Source organism: Gossypium hirsutum, chromosome D02 (genome assembly GCF_007990345.1).
Source record: "Gossypium hirsutum isolate 1008001.06 chromosome D02, Gossypium_hirsutum_v2.1, whole genome shotgun sequence".
Classification (NCBI taxonomy): Eukaryota; Viridiplantae; Streptophyta; class Magnoliopsida; order Malvales; family Malvaceae; genus Gossypium; species Gossypium hirsutum.
In genome coordinates this window covers 1,877,723-1,894,236 of record NC_053438.1, presented here as the reverse complement: position 1 = coordinate 1,894,236, position 16,514 = coordinate 1,877,723, and the positions used below count along the sequence as shown (strand labels likewise).

The 16,514-nt window shown below is 37.7% G+C and overlaps 2 protein-coding genes across 2 annotated transcripts; both read left to right on the top strand.

Moving 5' to 3' along the window:
• The first annotated feature begins 5,437 nt into the window (after positions 1-5,437).
• Positions 5,438-12,023, top strand: LOC107956269 (uncharacterized). The gene is made up of 2 exons (XM_041089400.1): positions 5,438-6,002; positions 11,884-12,023. Exons 1-2 carry the CDS (start codon positions 5,438-5,440, stop codon positions 12,021-12,023), a joined length of 705 nt encoding a protein of 234 aa, XP_040945334.1.
• Positions 12,024-14,417: 2,394 nt separating this feature from the next.
• LOC121214899 (uncharacterized) lies at positions 14,418-15,905 on the top strand. The gene is made up of 2 exons (XM_041089399.1): positions 14,418-15,609; positions 15,838-15,905. Exons 1-2 carry the CDS (start codon positions 14,418-14,420, stop codon positions 15,903-15,905), a joined length of 1,260 nt encoding a protein of 419 aa, XP_040945333.1.
• Positions 15,906-16,514: the final 609 nt, after the last annotated feature.

The window sequence follows — 16,514 nt, the reverse complement described above, 5'->3', positions numbered from 1 at the left end:
ATGGTACAAGAGATGAAGGAGTCACAGGATGACTTAATGACTAAATTGACTCAATTAATAACCAAGGGAGCGGATAAAGGGAAAGGTCCTGTGATTTGTGACAAAGAAGAAAACAATAATGAACCACTTTTTCCTCCAGGATTCATGCCTCCGCATGCGCAAGTTCAGACTGAACCACATCCACGAAGACCTTCTGTTTTGATTAGGCCTCAGCATCTTCCAGGTGATGCTTCAATGCCGAAGAACCTTCAGGTCGGATCTGGTTCTAGTCCTGGCGATAATCTGGTTAATTTTGTTTTCCCGGATTTTGATGAAGTAGCTGAGAAAGACAGGGTGAAGGAAGAGTTGCCAAAGCAGTTTGAGGAGAAATGGAAATGGATTGAAGAGAAGTTTAGGGCGATAGAAAGTATCGACAGCTATCGTGGAATAGATGCGAAAGATCTGAGCTTAGTTCCGGATTTGATGTTTCCTTACAAATTTAAGATGCCGAAATTCGAGAAATATAATGGGACTAGTTGCCTAGAAGCCCATATCACTATGTTCTGCAGGAGAATGGCGGGGTATATTAATAATGATCAATTATTAATACACTGCTTTCAGGATAGCCTTACAGGTGCGGCGTTAAAATGGTACAATCAGCTAAGTCGAACCAAAATTACTACTTAGAGAGATTTGACACAGGCATTCATGAGACAATACAATCATGTCTCAGAAATGATGCCTGACAGGATAACTCTGTAGAATTTGGAGAAGAAATCGAACGAAAGCTTTAGACAATATGCACAGAGATGGAGAGAAGTGGTAGTGCAGGTGCAACCACCTCTTTTGGAAAAGGAAATGACGACGTTTTTTATTAATACATTGAAAGCCCCATTCATCACTCACATGTTGGGAAGCGCTTCAAAGAATTTCTCAGATATAATAATGAGCGGCAAAATGATCGAGCATGCTATTAAAAGTGGAAGAATAGACGGATGGGAGAACAATAAAAGGACAGCCCCGAGGAAAAGAGAAAATGAAGTGAATAATGTGAATGCCTACAGTAAATCAATTACTGTGAGTCAACCAAAGAAAACGGTCATTAATCGACAGGGCTCATCGAAACAAGAGTCGGGAATGAGGTAAAATACTGAGAAACCCCAGTTCACTCCCATTCCAATGACATATAAGGAGCTGTACCAGAATTTATTTAATGCGCATGTTGTCACTCCTTGTTACTTGAGCCTCTACAACCCCCATATCCAAAATGGTATGACACAAACGCTCAGTGTGATTATCATGCCGGAATTTCAGGACACTCGATAGAAAATTGTACTGCTTTCAAGAAGGTAGTGGAAAGACTTATCAAATTGGGCGTTGTCAAATTTAGTGACTCACCCAACACAAAAAGTCCGTTTCCCAATCATGATGAAGGGGTGAACGCGATAATTGAGAATGGAGGAACGAGAGTCAAAACCAATGTAGCAGAGATAAGGACCCCCCTTGAATGAGTTTGGAAACAAATGGTAAAAGGAGGATGCATCAAGCAAGATTCAATAGAAAGGCCTGAAAGAGAAAGTAAGTTTTGTGAGTTCCACGCAGAAGAAGGCCACGACATCCAAAAATGTACCGAATTCAGAACCATGGTGCAAAACTTAATGGATAACAAAGAGTTGGAGTTTTATGAAGAGATTAATAGACTAGAAGAAGGAGAAGTTTATGCTGCAGAAGAAGGATCCACGGGGAAAGCCCAAAAGGCTAATCACCCAGTGGTAATTATTTCAAAACCAATGAGCAGAGAATCTGGAATTCAAATAGCGCCAAAGGTCATAATCCAAAAACCTATATCATTTCCTTACGAGGATAGCAGAAAGGTTCCTTGGAATTACGACTGCAATGTGATAATTCTAGGGAAAGAGAGCTTGGTAAACGCTTCAGGAGAAGATGAAAGATTCTATACACGAAGTGGAAAATGCTATGATCCAGAAAACGCAAGAGTGAAATCCGGAAAAGGAAAAACCTTAGCGGTTGAGTTGGGAAAAGCAAAAACAGACAAAATTGAACCGCGTGTCAATCACCCGATAACTGAAAATGAGGCTAGAGAATTTCTAAAATTCTTGAAACATAGCGAGTACAGCGTGGTAGAACAATTGCATAAATAACCGGATCGTATCTTAGTGCTTGAGTTACTTATAAGTTCGGAGATACATCGTAATGCGTTGATTAAAGTGCTAAATGAAACTTATGTCGCTCACGATATCTCAATGAATAAGTTGGACTGCTTGGTTAACAATATCAGTGCCGACAATTTCATTTTCTTTAATGATGATGAAATACCGCCGGGTGGAAGAGGAGCCACCAAAGCATTACATATCACTGCTCGTTGCGGGGAGTATGTGTTAGCAGGAGTGCTAATTGATAATGGGTCAGCCTTGAATGTTTTACCCCTATCCACCTTAAATAGGTTACCGGTGGATAGCTCTCACATGAAATCATGCAGAATATAGTGAGAGCATTTGATGGTACTGAAAGGAAGGTGATGGGAAGAATAGAAATACCCCTCTTGATTGACCCGAATATATACGAGGTGGATTTTTTAGTGATGGATATCAAGCCTTCGTATAACTGCTTGTTGGGAAGACCTTGGATTCATTCAGCAGGAGTGGTGCCTTCATCATTACACCAGAAGTTGAAATTGGTAACAGAAGGCCGGTTAATTACGATTGACGCTGAGGAAGATATCATTGCATTGGTAACCAGTGACGCACCATATTTGGGAACATATGATGAGGCGGTTGAATGTTCCTTTCGATCCTTAGAGTTCGTAAATGCAACCTCTGTTATTGAGGGAAGGAAGATCCCGATGCCCAGCATATCTAGAGCCACGAGGATGGGACTACAAATGACAGCTGGGAAAGGAGCTATGCCCGAAAGAGGAATGGGAAGATGCCTTCAAGGAAGGATAGAGGCAACAGTGCTGAAAGACAAACAAGACCGTTTTGGTTTAGGATTTAAACCAAATGCTAAGTAAAGAAGAAAAGAGTTGGAGAGAAGACAAGATAGGAGGAAGGCACGTGTGAACGGGAAAGAAGTTGATTGGGAACCGATGGCTTTCCCCCATATATCCAAGACCTTTGTATCGGGAGGAACCATGTATTCTGGACTGAGGACTCCAAGAAGGGAGATCATAGAGGAAATGCTAGGAAACTTGAACATCAATGCCATATCTGAAGAAAAATCTGAAGAAGGAAGTACATCAGGCATCTATCCCGTTGAACCTGGGAGTGTTTTAAACAATTGGACTGCAGAAGAAATGCCTGAAGTTTTTAGAGCTTTTTCAGAGTAATATTCAAAACATACTAATTGTTCTAAGCCTAGAGAAAATGAAACTTTTTGTGAAATGAAATGAGCTTATATTTGAACGTTGTGATTTCAATGAAATATTTTCGCATTTTGAGTATATGATCTTTTAAAATTCTTTTCATTTTTTTCGTATGAATAGTCATCATGGATGCTTTTATTCCAAATCATTCATTCATTCATTCATGACCATATTAAATAAGAATCCTTAAATTCATACATTCCCTGTACATTTTTCGGTATTTATAACAGGTCCCAAGATATCAATGACATGAGTGACTTTACTATGGACTTGGGAAATCCTTTTGATCGAGATGTGTGTTTAGAGGAATCTCAAGATTTTGAAGATAACACAGATTGCAACCTATCTCTGGACTTGTTGAGGATGGTAGAGCAGGAAGAGAAACAAATCCTACCTCACAAGGAGACAGTAGAGACGGTGACCCTGAAAGAGGGAAAGGTGGTGAAGATTGGCACATGCATAGCTGAAGAAGTAAAACAAGACCTCATTGAGTTGCTTCGAGAATTCAAAGATGTCTTCGCATGGTCATATCAAGATATACCGGGGCTAAGTACTGACATTGTAGTACACTGACTTCCTATAAAGGAAGATTGCAAACCAGTTCAGCAAAAACTTCGAAGAATGAGGCCTGATGTTGTATTAAAAATAAAAGAGGAGGTACAAAAGCAATTCGACGCTGGATTCTTGCAAGTGGTCAAATACTCTGAGTGGGTGGCCAATATTGTTCCTGTCCCTAAGAAAGATGGGAATGTACGAATGTGTGTAGATTGTAGAGATTTAAATAAGGCTAGCCCAAAAGATAACTTTCCCTTACCGCACATTGACACCTTGGTAGACAACACAGCGGCGCATTCACTGTTTTCTTTCATGGATGGTTTCTCTGGATATAACCAAATTAAGATGCATCCTGAGGATATGAAGAAAACTACATTCATAACCCTATGGGGAACCTTTTGCTATAAAGTGATGCCATTTGGGTTGAAAAATGCAGGGGCAACGTATCAGAGGGCCATGGTAACACTGTTTCATGATATGATGCATAAGGAGTTGGAAGTCTATGTTGATGACATGATTGCGAAATCTAAAACAGAAGAGGAACATGTGCAGGTCCTTAAGAAATTATTTATGAGGTTGAGAAAATTTCAGCTAAAGTTAAATCCAGCAAAATGCACATCTGGGGTCAGATCAGGAAAATTGCTTGGGTTTGTGGTCAGTGAGAGAGGAATCGAGATTGATCCTGACAAAGTAAGAGCAATACAAGAATTACCTCCGCCACGTACTCAAAAAGAGGTTCGAGGTTTTCTAAGAAGACTGAACGACATCGCGCGGTTTATTTCACAATTAACCGAGAAATGTGACCCCATATTCCTTCTCCTTAAGAAACATAATCCAGGAGTATCGGATGCGGAGTGCCAAAAAACTTTTGAAAAAGTTAAACATTACTTGTCCAACGCCCCAGTGCTGATGCCACCTTGCCCAGACAAACCACTCATACTGTATTTGGTAGTATTTGAAAATTCTATGGGATGCGTGCTTGGTCAACATGATGAGACAGGACGAAAAGAAAGAGCAATCTACTATCTCAGTAAGAAGTTCACCGAATGCGAAACAAGATATTCGCCAATCGAGAAGTTATGTTGTGCCCTGATCTGGACAACTCGGAGACTGAGACAGTACATGTTGTACCATACAACCTGGTTAATTTCTAAACTGGACCCTCTGAAATACTTGATGGAATCAACCGCTTTGAATGGAAGAATGGCCCGATGGTAAATTCTCCTATCTGAATTTGACATAGTCTATGTGAACCAGAAGGCTGTAAAAGGGAGTGCAATAGCGGACTTCCTGGCAAGTAGAGCGCTGGAGGATTATGAACCCTTGAACTTTAATTTCCCAAATGAAGATTTGATGTATGTTGCAACTATAGAAAAAGATTTCCAAGAAGGTGGTCCTTGGAAACTAAATTTTGATGGAGCTTCAAACGCTATAGGCAACGGAATCGGGGCAGTACTCGTGTCCCCTAGTGGAGATCATTATCCTTTCACTAGCAAATTGGATTTTGATTGTACAAATAACATGGCTGAGTATGAAGCTTGCATTATGGGCATCCGAGCAGCCATTGAGCGGAAAATTAAGGTGCTAGAGATATACGGGGACTCTGCATTAGTAATTTACCAGCTCAAAGGGGAATGGGAAACAAGAGATCCCAAGTTAGTCCGCTATCGAAAATTGGTTATGGAATTGATTGAGGAATTTGATAGTGTCACCTTTAGTTATCTCCCACGAGATGAGAACCAGATGGCTGATGCTTTGGCTACCCTGGCTTCTATGATCAAAGTGAACAAGCTAGAGGATATGAAGCCTATCCAGATCAGCATTTATGAGGCTCCAGCCTATTGTTGCAACATTGACAATGAAGGAGAAAAGGATGATCACCCCTGGTACCATGACATATTACAATATGTGAAGAGTCGTGAGTACTCTGACCATGCGACGGAAAATGATAAGAAGACATTGAGGAGATTAGCTATTGATTATGTCCTAGATGGGGATATCTTGTATAAAAGAGGAAAAAATCAAGTATTGTTGAGATGTGTGGACGCTGTCGAAGCCAAGGAAATTTTGGAAGAAGTGCATGAAGGTATCTGTGGAACGCGTGCCAATGGCTTCACGATGGCCAGACAAATTATGAGATTTGGGTACTATTGGTCCACCATGGAAGGGGATTGCATAAATTATGCCAAAAAGTGCCATAAATGTCAAATCTATGGTGACAAAATGCACGCACCACTGTCACCTCTTCATGTTATGGTTTCTCCATGGCCTTTCTCCATGTGGGGAATGGATGTTATCGGGCCAATATCTCTGAAGGCTTCTAATGGGAATCGTTTTATCTTTGTGGTTATTGATTACTTCACTAAATGGGTGGAGGCTGCTTCGTATGCAAATGTCACGAAGTTAGCAGTAAGCAAGTTTCTGAAAAAAGAGATCATATGTCGATACGGGATGCCTGAAAGGATTATATCAGATAATGCACTAAACTTGAACAACAACTCAATAGCGAAAGTTTGTAGTCAGTTCAAGATCAGGCACCACAATTCGTCACCGTACCGTCCAAAAATGAATGGTGCCGTGGAAGCAGCTAACAAAAATATCAAGAAAATTGTAGGGAAAATGACTGAAACCTACAAAGACTGGCACGAGAAATTACCTTTTGCCCTTCTGGCATATCGTACCTCTGTTAGGACCTCTACGGGGGCAACGCCGTTTTTTTTAGTCTATGGGATGGAGGCAGTTTTACCCATAGAAGTTGAAATTCCTTCTCTCCGAGTATTAGCTGAACTAAAGTTGGATGAGGCTGAGTGGATTCAATCTCGATATGACCAACTGAACTTGGTAGAAGAAAAGAGGTTAAAAGCTATTCGTCATGGTCAGATGTATCAGAAACGAATGATGCGAGCCTATAACAAAAAATTTCGTCTTAGAGAATTTTACGAGGGGGACTTGGTGTTAAAAAAGATTCTTCCTCTACAAAAGGATTTTAGAGAAAAATGGATGTCAAATTGGGAAGGTCCATATGTGGTAAAAAAAGCTTTTTCAGGAGGGGCTTTAATCTTAAGCGAAATGGATGGTAAAAGTCTGCCAAATCCTGTGAACTCAGACTCAGTCAAGAAATATTTCACTTAAAAAAAGGGGGTCTAAAAAAAAGGAGAGACCAAGGTGAAAACCAGTAAAAAGGCGCCTTAAGACCAAAGGGGATTTGAGTTGAAAACCTGAAAAAGGCGGCTCAAATTTTGATGAGGCATGAGGTGAACGGAACAACTCAAATTTTGATCAGAAATCTAGAGCATATGGTGGTCTCGCTATACTTGAATCACAAGAAAGGGTAGGCGACATATTGGGGTATCGACAAAATACTGTAGATTCCCTAAACACATATTAAATGGTAAAAAAAAAACTTATGCAGGGAAGCTCGTGCTGCGATATCTGGGGCACCTGTTGTTATCTTATATTTTGAATTTTGGCAAAATTTGTTGTCTTGATTGATGTATTCATTTCAAGCTTTGTTCCCCAATAAAATTTCATTTTGTTTATTTTTCATCCTATCTTAGGAAAATTTGATAACTCATTCATTTCGAGATTTGTTCTCAATAGCATTTTGTTTGTCCATTGTGATAATTTCTTTCAAAAACATTTGGAATAACGATTAATGGACTGAATGTTCAAGCCAAATGAGCTTTGCATATTACTCTAGAAATTTCTAAATAATGAAGGAACCTGAAACAGGACCGTTGTTTAGAACACACCAAATTTGAAGTGTCTAAAAGGAAAAAGTCTAAATCAGGACTATCCTTTTAAACTTTGTTGTCCAAACGTGGATAAAACAAAATGACAAATGCCGCGTTGGTGGCAAAGCTTCAATGAACTAACAAGCGATGTTTACCAGGCAAAAGGAAAAGGTCTTCTGGGAGAAGAAAATTTTTGCAATTGTGCATGAGCATTTGGTATGACACCTTGGGAATGAGGTAAATGACCAAAGAGCTTCACATTCTGTATCCTTGAATTGCGATACGAGAAGATTGAAAAGGCCGTATCTTTCTACCCTTAGGTTACAGTGGGAGATTGAGGGTGCAAATTTTATGTCCCAGTGGGTTGAACTTTGATGTTCACGGTGGGGGCAACTTGGCTAAGTGTTCCTTTAGAAAAGTTAGTCAAGCAAGAAGGTGCTGTAACACATCAGTTACAAAACCTTGATGAACTTTGAGTAATGATAACCTAAGCGAGATCATTCACGAAAAATAAAATTCTGCATTCATGCAAACACCATTCACACATGTCTAGTTAGGAGCATTTGTTTCATTTTGATCATGTCATCCTAATCATTAGGCATAATTAAGTTCATTATACAGGTCTTATTTCCCTGAGACTACAGTGGAACAGACCGAAGAATTTTAGATCTTATCTCCCTGAGATTACAGCGGAGCAATTGAAGCTAGTAATCCTATCTCCCTGAGATTACAGTGGAGCGAATTAAAATGAAGGATCTTATCTCTCTGAAGTTACAGCAGAGTAGATCGTGTCAGGTCTTATTTCCCTGAGATTACAGTGAAACAGACTGAAGAATTTCAGATCTTATCTCCCTGAGATTACAACGGAGCAGATTGAAGCTAGTAATCCTATCTCCCTGAGATTACAGTGGAGCGGATTAAAATAAATGATCTTATCTCTCTGAAGTTACAGCAGAGTAGATCGTGTCAGGTCTTATTTCCCTGCGATTACAGTGGAACAGATCGAAGAATTTCAGATCTTATCTCCTTGAGATTACAGTGGAGCGGATTAAAATAAAGGATCTTATCTCTCTGAAGTTGCAGTAGAGTAGATCGTGTCAGATCTTATCTCCCTGAGATTACAGCGGAGCAGATTGAAGCTAGTAATCCTATCTCCCTGAGATTACAGTGGAGCGGATTAAAATGAAGGATCTTATCTCTCTGAAGTTACAGCAGAGTAGATCGCGTCAGGTCTTATTTCCCTGAGATTACAGTGGGACAGACCGAAGAATTTCAGATCTTATCTCCATGAGATTACAGCGGAGCAGATTGAAGCCAGTAATTCTATCTCCCCGACGTTGCGGAGTGGGTCGAAACGCCAATGCCTATACCCCAAAAGTTGCTGCAAAGAAGATTGAAGCTACAAGTCGGATCTTGTTGAAGTGCAGTAGAGTGGATTGAAGCGACAAGACACAGTAGACTGAAATAAAGCTAATTGAAGAGGAGAAACATCAAAGAAGTCAAGACTCGGCGGGACCGGGCAAAATTGGTCTTTTTTTTTAGTCTTTGCTCTGTTCTTGTTACACGACAACGAGCAAAGAGGGGCAGCTGTACAACCCAATTTTGCCCAGACCCGGGCCCAAGAACCAAAACCAATTAACTCACCCAACTAGCCTAACCCGGAACCCAATTACAAACAGACCCAATTACCATTAACCTAACCTACCCAACCCATTACAGAACAGGCCCAAACCCGAGGCCCAATGTCTTAGCCCAGTAAGCTAACAGCCAAAACTAGGGTTTCATAAAGTATGAAACCCTAGTGCCGCACCTAGTACTGCCGCCGCATGTCCCATCGGCCACTTGCCCCAGACCTACCGCCACTCCTCTGGTAGTCACCAACTCCACCGCCATCGTCACATCACCTGCAAAGAAGATGGCAAACACGCAAGCAAAAATGAAGAAAAACCTATTTTTCTCTTCTTTCTTTCGGCTATAAAAGCCATCAAAATATGTAATTTTGGGTCCCTCTAGCGATTTTTGTAACACAAAAACGAACTTTAGCAGAGAAATATAAGAACAAAAAAGATTCAAGGTGATTTGGAGTTTTGTTTTCCGTTCATAGATGTTTTAACCTTTTTTATTTATTTGTATTTTATTTTTTTTCCGTCTATTTATATATATAAATTAAAGAAAAGGAAGAAGAGGAGAACTCACCTGATTCGTTTTTTCGGTTGCGCCGCCGTTTAGATCTGCCCATCATTGAAATCAGCTTCGAAAGTCTGAGTTAGGGGGTCTCTCCTTTGGATCTTTTGGTTAGACGGATTTTACCTTCAATCGGGCCTTGGAGCGGGAGCTAAATCGCCCTCTTGTGCGAGGCCGGCCACCGCCCGTGGTGGCGCAACGGCATCGCTGGTATGGCTCAAAGGCCTGGCTTTTGAGAGGAAATGTGGGGTTTTTTTAGGGGATCAGTTAAAATGAAAATTTTTCAGAAAATTGGCTTTAAAATACCCAAATTGAAACGGTGCCGTTTAAGACAGGGGGATCCGCGCGTCGACCCGACCTGACCCGACCCGGAGGATCCGCGTTGTTTTTAGTTTTTGGACTATTTGCGCGCGCAGTCCCCCTAATTTTGCAGCGTGTTACAATTTGATCCTTTTTCGTTATTTTCTCTTATTTTTAATTTAGCCCCTGCAATTTCATTTTGTTCCGACTTGGCCCATTTCAACGCTGCGTTTTGGGCCTGTGGTTTATTTGCAGTTTTGGCCTTTCTCTTTTCAGCACGCGTTGCAATTTGGTCCTTTTTATTTTTTTATTTCGATTTCGCCCAGTACTTCCATTTTTATTCTGATTTAATCCATATTTTAGCAATTTTATTATTATTATTATTATTGTTATTATTATTATTATTATTATTGTTTTTTATGCATATACGTATTTTTTTCTAACTTATTTAATATGTAAACACTCATTTTTATATACATATCTATCTATATATATATATATAATTAAAACATGTATATTATATATATATTATTATTTCATATCTATATTTTTTTATGTATTAAAATACGTATATTATATATTATCTTATTTTATTTTTATAATCCACATATGTATATTTTTTATCTACATACATATATTCTTATGTTTTGTAATATTTACGCCTTTCTTAATATATATATGTACATATTTTAACCTTTATAAATACATATATATATTTATATATATACACATATTTTAATTTTTGCCTATATATCTTTATATTTAATCGTATTTACTATTTATTTGTTTCATTTTCATTTTTATTTTGAATGAATGTTTTAATTTTATATGTTTTTATACTTTGTTATTTTTATGTTGTAGATTTGGCCTTTTTATATCGTTGTTATTGCTCGTATTTTTTATACTTTTTATACTTTCATATTCATTATGATTTTACCATGCATAAAATATGTAATTTGCTTTCGTATTTTTTGTTACGGCTTTCGTGTTTTTTATTGTACTCGATTTAACAAAATTTGTTTTGAATAAATAATATTTCGTGTTTAGATTCGAGAGGGTTGTACCCTAACTTACTGGGTTTCGATTTTCACGATAAATCTAAATGTACGAATCTTTTTAAACTCAAATTTTAAATGATCTCGGGATTAAAAAATCGCGTCCTAACTTACTGGTCGTGATCTCGTTTAAATCCGAGAGGGCTAAAATTTTTAAATAAACATTTTTCATTCGCGTATCGGGAATTCGAGACATCGTATTCTAACTTACTGGATATGACTCTCTTTCTCGAATAACGTGAAATATTCTTCTTTTTCAATTTCTTTTATATAATACAAGGATCGTATTTTTAATTCCTTCAAGTTCTCAATTTTCGACATCAAGACATTAGCTAATCAACTAGGTACCAATTTTGGGCGTATCGAGGGTGCTAATCCTTCCTGGTGCGTAACCGACTCCCGTACCCGTTTTCTAAATTTCGTAGACCAAAACCGTTGTTTTAATAAAAATCAAATTATTTATTAAAAACAACCTTTTTCAAGGTGATCCAATCATACCTCAAAAAGGATTGGTGGCGACTCCCGTTTTTTTTTTAAAACCCAAGTCGACCCCGTTTTCAAACCAAAAAAAAAATGGTGTCAAAATTTTAGAATTTTGATTGCTTAATATGCCACGATGAAGTCAATAAAGAGCATGGTAGTTATTATTATTCAAAGTGCAGTGTTATATTCCATGTGAAGTGTGTAATGGAAGATAAAGGTTCATATAAAATACTAGAAAATGAAGATGAGGAATCTCCTGATGAGTCTGTTCGCTCCATAACCAAGGTTCTTGAATGGAATGATGCTGGAGAAGCCACAGTAATAGACATTTCAAGCACATTCACCACTTAATGTTAAGTGATAGAGTAGGTGAGTATGATATTAAATGTTGTGATGGGTGCTTGTTACCGATCTTGGCTTCATTTTACTACTGTAGACAGTGTGATTTCTTTCTCCATAAAGTTTATGTCGAGTTACCAAAGGTAAAGCATGTTTGGCATCATCGTTGTCAACCACCATTAGTCCTTACTTCAAAGGAAGTAATTTTTTGTGAAAGATGTCATTGCTTGTCTTATGCTTTTGCCTATAAATGTGAAGAATGTAAGAAATATACATGCCTTCGATGTATAGTTGCTCTTACAACTGGTGCTCGCACATTAACACCCTTTCTTTAGATCATAAATGTTTTTCGATGCCTATTACATCCCAACACAAAAGTGATTAACATCTTCTTTCACTTGCTTATCACGATGATAATAGTTATTCAAAAAGTCATTTTTGTGATGTTTGTGAAGAACGTCTGAGATCCAAATATTTGATTTTATCATTGTGCAGCATGTGATACTTCTACTCATGGCAATTGTGTCCATAGTAAAGATCTATTCCTCAAACTTGAGAGTATCGTTAAAGTACGTAAGGACCTTTATGAGCACTCTGTCACTGTTGTTAAGAAGATTTATTACTATCCGAACTGCAGTAAGTGTGGTGGGCCCTATTTAGATTTGGCTTTGGAATGTAATGCAACTTCATTGTCCATAATAAGTGTCCACGATAACAATTTCAGTTCTTCAGATTGGGAGGACTGAGGTGGCATTGTGGTGACTATACTCCAAAACTACCACTTTTCTTTGGCGGAGAACACAGTATTTTATTACATGTAATGCTGATTGTAATTATTATCCAAACTAGGGTTTCGTAGTTGAAGTTGAAACGTAAGGGAAGCATGTTTTAAGTTGGAATTTGTGTGAACATTTGATTATTCAAACTCCAATTTCCTGATTTCTATGTGTTATTTTCTTTAAATGTAGGCATGCATGCCTTGTTAAGTTTAAGTTCTTTAAACCATGTTTTAACAGAAGGCGGCCATGCGAGAACTGGCAGGAGCATGAGAACCTGTTAGAGAGTTGAAGCTCCTATTGCTGCTCTGTGCAACCTATTCTGGAACTTGAGAGGCCGTACACACGTGCTACCAAATCTCCTAATTGAGCTACTTGTTTATTACTACATCAAGCATTAGGTAGCGAAGCTAATCCATAACAGCTCATTTACGTCTACCAAAATTTTAAGCTATAAATTGGAAAATTAAAAGTTACATGGTAATCCTAGAGAACATTTTGATTATGTGACAACCTCAATGACAAATTAAAATATACTACAATTGTACAATTTAATAAAAAAATTATAACATGGTAATCCTAGACAACATTTTGATTATGTGACAACCTCAATGACAAATTAAAATATACTACAATTGTACAATTTAATAAAAAAATTATAAGATTATAATTGTGTTCATCACTTCAAGATAAGCGAAAACAACAACAATTTCAAAATAAATGAGCAAAATTCAAATGAAGAGGAATACAAAAAAAATTCTAACACAAACTTAATTAAAAAGAACATACAAGGCCTTCGAAGCCCAGACCTTAGATAACATTCTCATATCAACCTTAAATTTAAATAATATTTTTGAAAAAAATTAAATATATATACATTGATACATGAGTAATGAAGATTATTTTGTTGTTTAAAAAAAAAGTGAATAGTTTATGAAAAATGACGTAGGTTTTAGGTATAAAAAAGACATGGCACACAGGCACATGGTAAGCTCAAAACCCAATACCCAATTCCTAATGCATAACACTTAACACTAATTACAATCACTTTTTTATACTGATATCACTTTGACCAATGTTTATTTTATAACAATTTGAGTTTTCACACTCAAACTTTTCTAATTGTAAGTTTTAAGTATAAAAAAGACATGGCAGTGGCACATGGTACTCAGCTCAAAACCCAATACCCAATCCCTAGTGCATAACACTAACACTAACTACAATCACTTTTTTATACTGAAATCAGTCAATTTAACGTTAACCATTGCTTATTTTATTACAATTTGAGTTCTAATCTTGTTTAAAAAAAATTATTCGACTCAAATATAAATTTAAATAATAAAAAATCATTTAAAATTAGTTATAATATGTATTAACTTTAATATAATGTGTTTTTATTACTTTTATACAATGAAATAAATCAAGAGGTTTTGTATAGCGGAGCTTGATTCGGGATCTTTACCATAAGCGACGACCCTCTGCCTCTAAATATCAAATGCTCCCCCACTTCCTGAATCATTGTCTTTCTTCGCTTGTAATCTTGTTTTCCCATTCAAACTTTGCTCCCAAAGTCAAGCTTTTCTTTTATTTATATTGCTTGGGGAAGGAGAAATGGAGGAGTCTAGCAATTATGGCCACCAATCTCCTGCTTCTTATCTTGAATCAGGACCAGCTGATCCACAATCAAAGTGGTGTAACTCATTGCTCCAGGTGCGGGGAGGAGGTGTCTGCTCCATGTTTTTGCTGTGTGGAGCACTGTGGGTTTTATCTTCACAAGGCATGTGCCGAGGCACCTTTGGAGCTTAATCATCCTTTTCATCCTCATCGTCCTCTTCTTCTTATGCAAAATGTACCTTATATATCGGGAGAGTACATTTGCACTTTTTGCGGTAAAGACGGTAATGATTTTGTTTATCACTGTTCTTGCGAATTGGACTTTCATATTAAATGTGCTTTGTTTACATTTAATATTGCTGAGAATAATTTGAAAGAGCTTGACCATTTTGCCCTTCAACATCCTTTGATTTCCACTGAAAACGGTGATGAAGAACTTAAAGATGTTAGTAAGTGCTTTGGATGTTGGGAACCATTAGCAAAGTATACACACTTTTCTCCTGACTGTAGATTTAATTTACATGAAAAATGCGCTAAGCTTCCTTTCAAACTGAATCATAAATGCCATCACAAGCATCCTCTTACTCTACAATTTAATAGCGAACGACTCTCTTGCAAGATATGCGGAAAAAACAATGAATTGCCTATAGGATTTGTTTATGGTTGTTCTCCGTGTAAGTTTGTTGCTCACATTGAATGTGTATCAGAATCTTTAGATCCTGTTGTTGAAGATAAAAGGCATGAACATCCTTTCACTTTGTTGCTAAGAGGATCATCATTCATTTGTGATGCATGTGGTATTGAAGGAAGTTACGCTTCCTACATATGTTGTACATGTAACATTATGGTCCATAAAAAGTGCACTTCTTTGCCACGCATCATCAAAAGCAAGTGGCATGATCATCGTCTTTTTCACAAATATTTCCTTCGCGTGGAAGATTTTAGAGTTTTGGATTGCATAATATGTCATGATGAAGTCAATATAGAGCATGGTAGTTACTATTGTTCAAAGTGCGATGTTATATTCCATGTGAAGTGTGCAATGAAGGATAAAGATTTATATGAAATAGTAGAAAATGAAGATGAGGAATCTCCTAATGAGTTTGTTAGCTCCATAACCAAGGTTCTTGAATGGAATGATGTTGGAGAAGCCACAGTAATAGAACATTCTATGCATATTCACCACTTAACGTTAGGTGACAGAGTAGGTGAGTATGTTAACAAATGTTGTGATGGGTGCAGATTACCGATCTCGGCTTCATTTTACTACTGTACACAGTGTGATTTGTTTCTCCATAAAATTTGTGTTGAGTTACCAAAGGTAAAGCATGTTTGGCATCATCTTTGCCGACCACCATTAGTCCTTACTTTAAACGAAGTATTTCATTGTGAACAATGTCTCTGCTTTTCTAATGCTTTTGCTTATAAATGTGAAGAATGTGTGCAACGTACATGCCTTCGATGTATAATTGCTCTTACACCTGGTGTGTTAAACTATAAGTAAAACACTGATGAAACTCTGAAGAATGATATTTTTCACACAATGAACATGCAGTAAATGCATGTATTTATACACATGTTCAGAAACTGCTGTAACCAACTAACCGCTGACTATCAACAAACTAACGGCTTTTGGAGTTACAACTGTTACAAACTAACACAACTGTATTATTCTTAACATTCCCCAACTGGTTGATTTTTGAGTTTTAAGCTCATTGAGTGATAAGACTCCAAGAGCATGTCGAAAGCAGAAAACATCTTAGGTGTGATTGGTTTAGTTAGAACGTCAGCAATCTGCTGTTCAGATGGTATGAAATTGACTTGTAGAAGTCCTGCATGGATTTTCTCCCTAACAAATTGATGATCTATTTCAACATGCTTCATTTTTTCATGTTGTGTGGGATTCTCAGCCACAGACACTGCAGAAGAATTGTCGCACCAAATTACTGGCAACTTAGATGATGAGATGCCCACTTCTTCTAACAGCTGTTGAAGCCACAAAAGTTTAGCAACACAATTTGCTAGGCTGCGATATTCTGCTTCAGCCGATGACCTTGATACAACTGGCTGCTTATTTGAACTCCAAGCAATTGGATTGGGACCTAGGAACACC